The sequence below is a fragment of the Lissotriton vulgaris genome, chromosome 1_2, assembly GCF_964263255.1.
Source record: "Lissotriton vulgaris chromosome 1_2, aLisVul1.2, whole genome shotgun sequence".
Classification (NCBI taxonomy): domain Eukaryota; kingdom Metazoa; phylum Chordata; class Amphibia; order Caudata; family Salamandridae; genus Lissotriton; species Lissotriton vulgaris.
Genome location: NC_141686.1, coordinates 299918672 through 299929788, shown reverse-complemented (window position 1 = coordinate 299929788; position 11117 = coordinate 299918672). Strand labels below are relative to the sequence as shown.

Below are 11117 nucleotides of genomic sequence, written 5' to 3'. Positions count from 1 at the left end.
ACGTTGGTTTTGGTGGGAGTCATTAACACAGGATGTTCAACAGTTTGTAGCGTCTTGCCCCGTATGTGCTGTGAGTAAGTCATCTCATTCCAGTCCGTCCGGCCTGTTACAACCTTTACCTGTACCTCCTGTGCCATGGCATACGATTAGTATGGACTTTGTTACGGATTTACCTTTGGAATCCGGTTGTACGGTGATTCTTGTTGTGGTTGATTCCTTTACTAAAATAGCCCACTTTATCCCTTTATCTAAATGACCTACGGCGAAGGAAATGGCTTTAATCTTTGTGTCATCTATAGTGAGACTGCATGGGTTACCATCTGCCATTGTGTCTGATAGGGGGGCTCAGTTTGTGTCCCATTTCTGGACTGAGTTATGTGAGGCTTTACAAATGAAAATCTGTCTGTCTTCTGCTTATCATCCTCAGTCCGATGGTCAGACTGAGAGGGTCAACCAAACGATGGAACAGTATCTGAGGTGTTTATTGACTTCCTTGACCTGTAATTGGGTGTTAGCCCTCCCCCTTGCGGAATTCGCATATAATAACAGCATTCACTCTGCAGTTGGTACGTCCCCTTTTTTTTGCTCCATGGGATTTCATCCTAAGGCCATTCCTATTCAACCTTCTGGTCATGTGCCCGCGGTTGATTCATTGGGAATAGCATTGGGCAGGATTTGGGGTATAGCTCAGGAGCATTTGGTCAAAGCAAAGGAAGACATGAAAAAGCAGGCTGACAAACATAGAGTTCCGGCCCCCTCTTACGTAGTTGGTGATCGGGTTTGGTTATCTACAAAGAACTTGAGATCGGAAGGCTCTAGGAAACTGCAACCACGATTTGTGGGTCCTTTTCCTATAGCTCGGGTGATAAATCCTTTGGCCATGAGATTGGAATTGCCTGATGAATATCGCATTTGTGGGTCCTTTTCCTATAGCTCGGGTGATAAATCCTGTGGCCATGAGATTGGAATTGCCTGATGAATATCGCATTCATCCAGTCTTTCACACCTCTTTGTTAAAGCCATATAAAGACACTGATCAGACACTGCCCCCTCCTCCTTCAGTGTTGGTCAATGGAGAGGAAGAATTTGAGGTGAATGCTATCCTGGATTCAAGGAGGAGACGGGGGAAGTTGATGTACTTAATAGATTGGAAAGGGTATCCTCCTGAGGAACGTACATGGGAACCAGCTACAGGGGTGCATGCTCCACGACTGATCAGATTGTTTCACCTCCGTCATCCTGCTAAACCCCGTCCTGTTGGGAGGCTTTTGAGGGGAGGTACTGTTAGGAATTAGCCTGTTTTCTTCCTTCTTTTCCTTGGGTGTGCAGGGTTTTCCCGGTGTCCTCTTTCTGTTTCTTGGTTTTCTCTGGTAGCCTCCGCCCCTTTTTTCCCCTCCTTCCTTATCTGAGTTCCAGCGCCAGTGTCCGGCGCTTGGTTTCTATCCTGGTTGGTTTGTCTATAATGAGCCAGTTCGAGTTAATGGGCATAGCGTTTTCTACTTTATGATTACATCCTCCGCGTTCGGAGTATCGACGCTGGGAAGCTGCCGTGCAGAACGAGGCTTCGTTCTGCCTTCTGGAGTCGGTGCACCTCGGACGCCTGTCAGTCCGTTGATCTTCCACGGAGATACGGTATAATCCTGATTGAAGGCGTACTGACCGTGATTGGGACTATTCTTTTTGTTTTATTTGGATCAAGATTATTTTTGTAATTGAGTGACCATCTGCAAAGCCGATTTCCGGGTTAGGGTTATCCAATTCACATCGTTATGTGAATGGTTTGGACTATTTTTCAAAGCAGTCGTGTTACTGGCGTTTTCTTTTATGAACGCGCTTTAGATTGTGGCCACAATCGGTAAAAACGCTATGCATATACAGCGTTTTCGCTGTTAATAGCCTTACAAGGGGTTTTTTGTCAGAGGCATGATTTTTTCCCCTCTTTATATGAAAAGCTGTGCAACAGGGAGTCTGTTGAATTCATTTTGTTTGGACTATTCCTCCACAAGGCTCCCTTCTGAAGATTCTTCTATGACACATTGGTAAGGAGAGGGATTGGGGTGTGTTGGACAGTTTTATGGTATAAGAGGATTCAGGTAACAGGACACTGGGAATTGAAGTGACTTTCTGTTTTCTCTTTCTTTTCTTGTTTTGCTGCAGGTTAGAAGACCTATACATGTATACAAGAACAGGGTCTGCCTAGCTGTACATAGAAAGAGCCTTGGCGTTTCTCTTTCTTTTTGATTTTCCTACCTTCTCCCTTTGTTCGGTCCGCGGTCACGCTGTGATACATATGGGCGTGTGGCGATCCGAATAGGGGTAGAGGATTGGGGCCATCCTTGCTTCCGTGGTGTGGGTCAAGCCGGTTGCAATTCAACACCTGCCTCTGCCATTCCTCTGTGAAGTAGTTGCCTGCCTTTGCAATTCCTCAGTGAAGTAGTTGCCGACTCTGCCATTCCTTAGTGAAGTAGTTGTCTGCCTCTGCCATTCCTTTGTGAAGTAGTTGTCGACTCTGCCATTCTTCTGTGAAGTTGTTAGCTGCCTCTGACTTTGATTAGTGAAGTAGCTGTCTGCCTTTGCCATTCCTCAGTGAAGTAGTTGCCTGTCTCTGCCTTTCCTTAGTGAAGTAGTTTCCTGCCTCTACCATTCCTCTGTGAAGTAGTTGCCTGCCTCTGCCATTCCTTATTGAAGTAGTTGCCTGCCTCTGCCATTCCTCTGTGAAGTAGTTGCCTGCCTCTGCCATTCCTCGGTGAAATAGTTGCCTGCCTCTGCCATTCCTTAGTGAAGTAGTTGCCTGCCTCTGCCATTCCTTAGTGAAGCAGTTGCCTGCCTTTGCCATTCCTCAGTGAAGTAGTTGCCGACTCTGCCATTCCTTAGTGAAGTAGTTGCCTGCCACTGCCATTCCTCAGTGAAGTAGTTGCCTGCCTTTGCCATTCCTCAGTGAAGTAATTGCCGACTCTGCCATTCCTTAGTGAAGTAGTTGTCTGCCTCTGCCATTCCTTTGTGAAGTAGTTGTCGACTCTGCCATTCTTCTGTGAAGTTGTTAGCTGCCTCTGTCTTTGATTAGTGAAGTAGTTGTCTGCCTCTGCCATTCCTCAGTGAAGTAGTTGCCTGCCACTGCCATTCCTCTGTGAAGTAGTTGCCTGCCTCTGCCATTCCTCAGTGAAGTAGTTGCCTGCCTCTGCCATTCCTTAGTGAAGTAGTTGCCTGCCTCTGCCGTCCTCAGTGAAGTAGTTGCCTGCTTCTGCCATTCCTCAGTGAAGTAGTTGCCTGCCTCTGCCATTCCTTAGTGAAGTAGTTGCCTGCCTCTGCCATTCCTTAGTGAAGTAGTTGCCTGCCACTGCCATTCCTCAGTGAAGTAGTTGCTTGCCTCCGCCATTCCTCAGTGAAGTAGTTGCCTGCTTCTGCCATTACTTAGTGAGATAGTTTCCTGCCTCTGTCACTAATAAGTGAAGTAGTTGCCTGCCTCTGCCATTCCTCAGTGAAGTAGTTGTCTGCCTCTGCCATTCCTTAGTGAAGTAGTTGCCTGCCACTGCCATTCCTCAGTGAAGTAGTTGCCTGCCTTTGCCATTCCTCAGTGAAGTAATTGCCGACTCTGCCATTCCTTAGTGAAGTAGTTGTCTGCCTCTGCCATTCCTTTGTGAAGTAGTTGTCGACTCTGCCATTCTTCTGTGAAGTTGTTAGCTGCCTCTGACTTTGATTAGTGAAGTAGTTGTCTGCCTCTGCCATTCCTCAGTGAAGTAGTTGCCTGCCACTTCCATTCCTCTGTGAAGTAGTTGCCTGCCACTGCCATTCCTCTGTGAAGTAGTTGCCTGCCTCTGCCATTTCTCAGTGAAGTAGTTGCCTGCCTCTGCCATTCCTCAGTGAAGTAGTTGCCTGCCACTGCCATTCCTCTGTGAAGTAGTTGCCTGCCTCTGCCATTCCTCAGTGAAGTAGTTGCCTGCCTCTGCCATTCCTTAGTGAAGTAGTTGCCTGCCTCTGCCGTCCTCAGTGAAGTAGTTGCCTGCCTCTGCCATTCCTCAGTGAAGTAGTTGCCTGCCTCTGCCATTCCTTAGTGAAGTAGTTGCCTGCCTCTGCCATTCCTTAGTGAAGTAGTTGCCTGCCACTGCCATTCCTCAGTGAAGTAGTTGCTTGCCTCCGCCATTCCTCAGTGAAGTAGTTGCCTGCTTCTGCCATTACTTAGTGAGATAGTTTCCTGCCTCTGTCACTAATAAGTGAAGTAGTTGCCAGCCTCTGCCATTCCTCAGTGAAGTAGTTGTATGCCTCTGCCATTCCTTAGTGAAGTAATTGCCTGCCACTGCCATTCCTCAGTGAAGTAGTTGCCTGCCTCTGCCATTCCTTAGTGAAGTAGTTGCCTGTCACTGCCATTCCTCAGTGAAGTAGTTGCCTGCCTTTGCCATTCCTCAGTGAAGTAGTTGCCGACTCTGCCATTCCTTAGTGAAGTAGCTGCCTGCCTCTGCCATTCCTCAGTGAAGTAGGTGCCTGCCTCTGCCATTCCTTAGTGAAGTAGTTGCCTGCCTCTGCCATTCCTCAGTAAAGTAGTTGCCTGCCTCTGCCATTCCTTAGTGAAGTAGTTGCCTGCCTCTGCCATTCCTTAGTGAGGTATTTGCCAGCCCCTGTATTTGATTAGTGAAGTAGTTGCCTGCCTCTGCCATTCCTCAGTGAAGTAGGTGCTTGCCTCTGCCATTCCTTAGTGAAGTAGTTGCCTGGCTCTGTCATTCATCAGTGAAGTAGTTGTCTGCCTTCGCCATTCCTCTGTGAAGTAGTTGCCTGCCTCTGCCATTCCTTAGTGAAGTAGTTGCCTGGCTCTGTCATTCATCAGTGAAGTAGTTGTCTGCCTTCGCCATTCCTCTGTGAAGTAGTTGCCTGGCTCTGTCATTCCTCAGTGAAGTAGTTGCCTGCCTCTGCCTTTCCTCTGTGAAGTAGTTGCCTGCCTTCGCCATTCCACTGTGAAGTAGTTGCCTGCCTCTGCCATTCCTTAGTGAAGTTGTTGCCTGCCTCTGTCTTTGATTAGTGAAGTAGATGTCTGCCTCTGCCATTCCTCAGTGAAGTAGTTGCCTGTCTCTGCCTTTCCTTAGTGAAGGAGTTTCCTGCCTCTACCATTCCTCCGTGAAGTAGTTGCCTGCCTCTGCCATTCCTTAGTGAAGTAGTTGCCTGCCTCTGCCATTCCTCAGTGAAGTAGTTGCCTGTCTCTGCCTTTCCTTAGTGAAGGAGTTTCCTGCCTCTACCATTCCTCCGTGAAGTAGTTGCCTGCCTCTCCCATTCCTCTGTGAAGTAGTTGCCTGCCTCTGCCATTCCTCAGTGTAGTAGTTGCCTGCCTCTGCCATTCCTCTGTGAAGTAGTTGCCTGCCTCTGCCATTCCTTAGTGAAGTAGTTGCCTGCCTCTGCCATTCCTCTGTGAAGTAGTTGCCTGCCTCTGCCATTCCTCAGTGTAGTAGTTTCTGCCTCGGACATTCCTCAGTGAAGTAGTTTTCCTGCCTCTGCCTTTCTCACAGGGAGTGTCCCCTGATGTGAGATAAGACAGCCTGTAGAATTCACCGGTGTGGCTTTTGCTGCTCGGAACAATGTGCTTCAGGGCACCATGCCTCATCCACTGAGGGTGGCCTCATGAGGTCATTGCCCGGAGGTGGACTGGCATGAGCTGTGGCCAACAGCGAAGCAGGGAGACAGTCGGGGGAGGATTTCACGGTACAGGCAGAGCCTATTTTAAACATGCTCCTCTGTGCACTGAGCATTTCCTATCCTCTTCTCTCTCTTCTATGCCACTCTCCGCAGCTGGCAGCATCTAGCATGGCATCCCAGCAGGAGAAGGACTGTGGCTTGAACTCTGAGCCAGTCTTCCTGAAGCCTGTCAGCAGAGTTGCTGTCACCGGGGGCACCTTTGGGAACAAGCTGGACGGGGTCTGCCTGGCTAAGAAGTGGCTGAAAGACCCCTCAGAGCTGCAGCGCCAGACCTTCAATGCCACCCCCTGCCTGGTGAACCCCCGGGCTGTGAAGGTCATGGAGCGCTTTACGGACAAGGACATCAACACCTGCTTTCTGGAGAGCGTCTTTAGGTGGGTGACTGTAGGGGGCGCTCAGGGGGATGCTTCTGGGTCTTACGAGGGCATCTTCTCCTGCTTCCTGGAGCATCCAATGGTGGGTGTCTGCAGACTCGGTACTCAGGAGGTGGGCTGTGGAGGCTGGGGGCATCACTTGTCTAGACACCGTGTTTGGAATTATAGAGACATCTGCGAGCTGGTATTATTGTTCGCTCGCTTAGTGACTTATTTTACTTTGTTGGCCAATTCTCTCTCACACACACTCACTCTATCACTGTATCCTTACTTTCTCTTTCTTTCTCTCTCTCTAGCTCCTCTCTTTCTTTATCTCTCTGACTCTTTATATTGTCTCCGTCTCAACTTCCATTCTCACAAACTCTATCTGTTTTCACTTTTGTTTTTTCCTCTTCCATACTCTGTCGGTTTTCCTTCTCTCTCTCTCTCTCTCTCTCTCTCTCTCTCTCTCTCTCTCTCTCTCTCCCTCCCTCTCTCATTTTGTAAGCATGTGTCTCCTTATTTGTTTTCTTACCCGTTATCCTTTACTTTCTCTTCTCTTTTGCTTATTTTCTTTGCTCTCTCTCCTAGCCTCTGGTACACTTTCTACCTCATTTTCTTTCCTTCATACGTTCCTTCTTTCTTTTTTTTCTTTCTTTCTCCTTCTACCCCTCTCCTTCTTTTTAATCTTTGCCTCTCAATGGTTGCTCTTACTCTTTCTCTGGTCTGGTCTTCGTTGCTTTCTTTCTCCCTCTCTCTGTCCTATGTATTGCTGTTCTCTTTCTCCTTATTTTTCTCTCACATCCTCTGATCTTGTATTGCTTTTCTCACTAATTGTCGGTCTCATTCTTCCTCTCTTTCTCTATCTCTTTATATCTACTCGTCATGCTCCTTATCTCACTCACTTTTTCTCTCTCTGTTCTCAACATCTCTTTGCCTTAGTTAACTCTTTCCATTCACTCCTTCCAGTGCTTAGGTCTTGCCTACAAGCAGCTGTAGGTGGCTGGAAATGGCACACCACACATACATGCATAAAGGGGGTTTTAGACCGCCCCTTTCAGTCATTAGCTACTGTGGTTCACCTGGTGTTAGGAGCTGGTATTGCAGATGTGAACTACTTTTAGAAGAGGTTAACACACATATTGCTTTTTAGGTCGAGCCTAGACAGCGCATGCGCTGTCGCAAGACCTGTAGTAAACATAATATGGAGGGTAATTTCTTTTGCCGCTTGCCATTGGTTAAGTCTGGCATTGCTCTTCTTATCTGGCTTATTGTTGGCTGGCCATCCTATACATCACTTCCGTTTTGGCAGGAAGCAGCACCGACCAACTACAGTGTACTGACGATGCTGGCTGTTATCTTTGCATTTAGGGACTACTTGTTTTCTTTGCTGCTCGCATTCCTAGAGGAAGTTTGCACACTGCCACCGCCGGCACATCTGCCAGCTTCCTGCCCTCACCGGACGCCTTGATCTACCTACCACTCTCTACCCGGACCGACGCTTAGTGTCTGACACTCGTGTTGACAGCGGACAGCATTTAATTAAATGATTTAAGCGAAAAGACAGCCCCGTAACATGCCCACACCCAACACAACTCCACAAGCCCCCCCACTCACCGTCCTTGCATGCGGACTCCCCCTCGTCTTTTTATTGGTTTATGTTTCCTCTCTTTGCCTCCCTTCAGTTATATGCACAGACCTCCGGTCCCGGCGCCGCACGTAACAACTAATCTGCATAGCATAATAAACTTTTGAAAGTCACGTCTCTGTCCTTTTCTTGCTTAATCCTTTTCTGTGACTTAATGCTTTGTGTGAAACTTTGCAGGCAGAGCCATCTACTGGTGGCAACATTTGTAACGCAGCATTGCCGTCACCTCGCCCCCCCACCCTTCAATGCCACGGCCAGGGTCGGACTGAGTACCAAAACCGGCCCTGGCAAAGTGCTCGGCCGGTCCCCCTGAGGGTGCGACCGAGCTCTTTGGCGGGGCCAGTTTTCGGCCGATTTTGTTACAGGGCCGTTTTGCAGCTATGCTCCAAAAACGGCCCCCGGGGCCCAAAACTGGCTCCCACCCTTGCGGCGCACCGGGGGATTGCCCGGTGCCCGCAACGGCCAGTCCGGGCCTGGCCGCGGCAAGGGTTCCAAGAGTGTCCTGGACCACTGGACGGTATTGGGGGATAGCGGAGACCCGGCGGGGTTAGTGTCACACACAGTGTTCAGTGCTCCCCTCACTAGGTTTGTTTCATATCAGGTGCAATTATTATGAGGATCATGCCGCTATAAACAGTGCGCTGCAGAGACTCCGTCTCACTCAGGGGCATATTATCAAGGGGGTTTATCTCCGCTTTTTTGGCTTTAAAAGCCAAGAAAGCGGAGATAAAATTATCTCCCTATTACCTAGCTGTCGCTAACACCAGTTAGCGACAGCTAGTAGAAGATAGAGACCATCTTGGGCCCCACTTTGCATGTCAGAGAAATTTTCACTAATGACATGCAAAGTGGGCGTGCCAAGATGTTAGCGACTGGAAACAGTCGCTAACATCGCTATCTCCTATTACCAACTTTTGGAGATATTCGCGCTAAGCGCGAATATCTCCAAAAGCTAACACCTGCCCTGAGCAGTTCTTAGCCAAGTTATCCAATGGGAGTTGGATAAGATGGCTAAGAGCATTAGCTCGGTAATGCCTGAATATCGCTGACTTTTCACCGATTTTCATGCATTGCGGCCGATTTTTATCGCATTTGCGATAAACTTTGGTAATACCAAGGTTTATCTGCGATAAAAATCGCCGCAAGTCAGCGATAAATTTTTGTCTCTAACCAAGCAATAGCGATAATTATCGCTATTGCTTGGTAATATGCCCCTCAATTTCTTAGCACTGGAGGTGCAGCCTTTCGCCGTGTTTCTCTTTATTTGTGCTTTGCACCGTCTGCAGCAGCTCTCTGTAACAGCTCTCTGTAACACCCCCTCCCTCTGCTCCCCGTGTGACCGGGCACGTTACCCTTACTTTACTGCTTGTTTAGGACTTGTGCCCTGATTGTATTTACATTCTTCTGCGCGCAGTCTGTATTGGTCCACAGGAGCCATGGTTCCAGACCAAGAAGAGAAAGACAGAGCTCGTCCGCGGTTTATATCTGTATATAAATAAGAGTACAATAACTTGTTGTTTCCATTTCTGCGTGAAACGCAATTGTCTTTAACTTTTTATGGGCTTGGCATCTGAGGAGGGACCTTACACGTTTTAAGTGGCCACAGTAAAAGTCTTCACTGCTTCTTCGCGTCTTTACTCGGACTGAGCCCCCAGCAATGAATGACATTCACTACGGGAACATTAAAAAAATCACAGATTCAAACATAACTTAGAACGTATCATGAATTCATAAACTGGCTCCACCAAACCTTATGCAAAGAGACGAGCAGCGATAGGCAGGATGAGGGCGCCAAGAAAAACGATCGATATTTGAGTTAAAAAAATTATCTGATGTGGGTTGCAAATCTCTAGTTCGATCCCAGGCACAAAACGGGCACCACTGAAAGATCGACATATTAAATGTCGTTCAACTGTGTACCTGCGTTTTGAAGCACTAGCTGTTTACAGCGCGGAGAAAAGGCAAAATCGCTAAAGGAAGCAGTCTTTATAAGACAAATGGAATGTTTTTTTTTTTTTTTGCAGTTTCTATATAGCGCGAACTCGACCCAAAGGTATTGGAGCGCTTCACATGAGCACCAGTTACATTACACAAGGACACATTTAATTGCTGTGAGCACCGGGAGATTAAGTGATTTGCCCAGAATCACAGGCTATTAAGCCGACGCCAACTCTGATCTGGTTTCCCGGCTCTAAAGTCGGCCGCTCTGGCCGTTAGACCACATCCTCTATTTATTTATTTATTTATTTATTTATGAGGGATTTGTAATGCGCATGGCTGCCTCAGCGCAACCATAAACCAGAGGAGGAACAGAGAGACTCACAAGCGCCTAAACAGCAGATAGTGGGAAACAGCCAAGTTTTTATAGTCCTACGACACTTCAAGAGATTAGGGATGTCTCGAATGTCTGCTGGGGGAGAGTTGCAGAGTTTGGCCGCCAAGAGGCTGAACAAACGGCCCTCAGCCCTCGCTCTCCAGACTTGACGGACACAGACAAGCCCATGGTCGGCGTATCTCAAAGCACGCCTGGGCATGTAGGGCTTCAATAGACCAGATAACCCAATGGGGGCTTGATGCATCAGGATTTTATAAGAGATGCACAGCACCTTGAACTGAATACTTTCTTCGATGGGCAGCCAATGCAGCTTGGGGAGCACATGTGCCACCAACTGGGATCTTGGTAGAGCCACTAACATACGTGCTACTGCGTTCTGAACCCTCTGCAGGCGTTTTATGCTAGCTTTGTTGGCACCCAGATATAGAGAATTTCCGTAGTCTAGCCTAGCAAGAATGGAGGCCTGCACGATGGTTTGGCGCACTCTGGGAGGAAAAAAGCCAAGCAAGGGTCTCAATCCTCTCAAGAGCCCAAAGCAAACAGCGGCAACAGCTCTTGTCTGTTTCTCAAATGTCAGTCCATTATTGAGCCAGACACCCAGGTTCTTTACAGCCTCCTTGGGTGACGGGCGGGTTCAAGACGGTCAGCCCACCACTGTTTCGGACCAGAGATCCTGGTCCTTCCCGTACAGTAGGATCTCGGATTTGCTGGCGTTTAATTGAAGACAATTAGCCTTCATCCAATCCGAGATGACCGACAGATCCTCCTCAAACTTCTCCAGGTTGGCGCAGCAATTTTGAGAAAAGGCGATCACCAGCTGGGTGTCGTCAGAGTACGACACCAAGGACAGCCCCCTGCCTCTGGCCACCTCCGCCAAGGACCTCACATAGAGATTAAACAAAAGCGGGCTCAAAATCGAGCCTTGCGGTACCCCATGGCGCAGGGCATGATCCTGAGAGTGAAAAGGTGGCACTGAAACCTGGAAAAACCGCCCTGTCAAGAAGGACCGAGGATCCTCTATTAAAATAACCTCTGCTGGGACTATGAAGGAAATATCCTTGTATTGTGCTTAAAGATGGCTCGCCCCAGTGTATCGCCAGAG

General features: G+C 48.3%; 1 protein-coding gene across 1 annotated transcript in view; it reads left to right on the top strand.

Annotated features, from left to right (window-relative positions):
- Window positions 1-5562: 5562 nt before the first annotated feature.
- The window catches only part of LOC147736550 (N-acyl-aromatic-L-amino acid amidohydrolase (carboxylate-forming)-like), a 141045-nt gene continuing 135490 nt past the window's right edge, over window positions 5563-11117 (top strand). Inside the window, exon 1 of the mRNA XM_086953768.1 lies at window positions 5563-6053. Within this exon, the coding sequence (XP_086809894.1) occupies window positions 5710-6053 (344 nt within the window). The 5' untranslated portion in view covers window positions 5563-5709. The remainder of the gene's footprint in view (window positions 6054-11117) is intronic.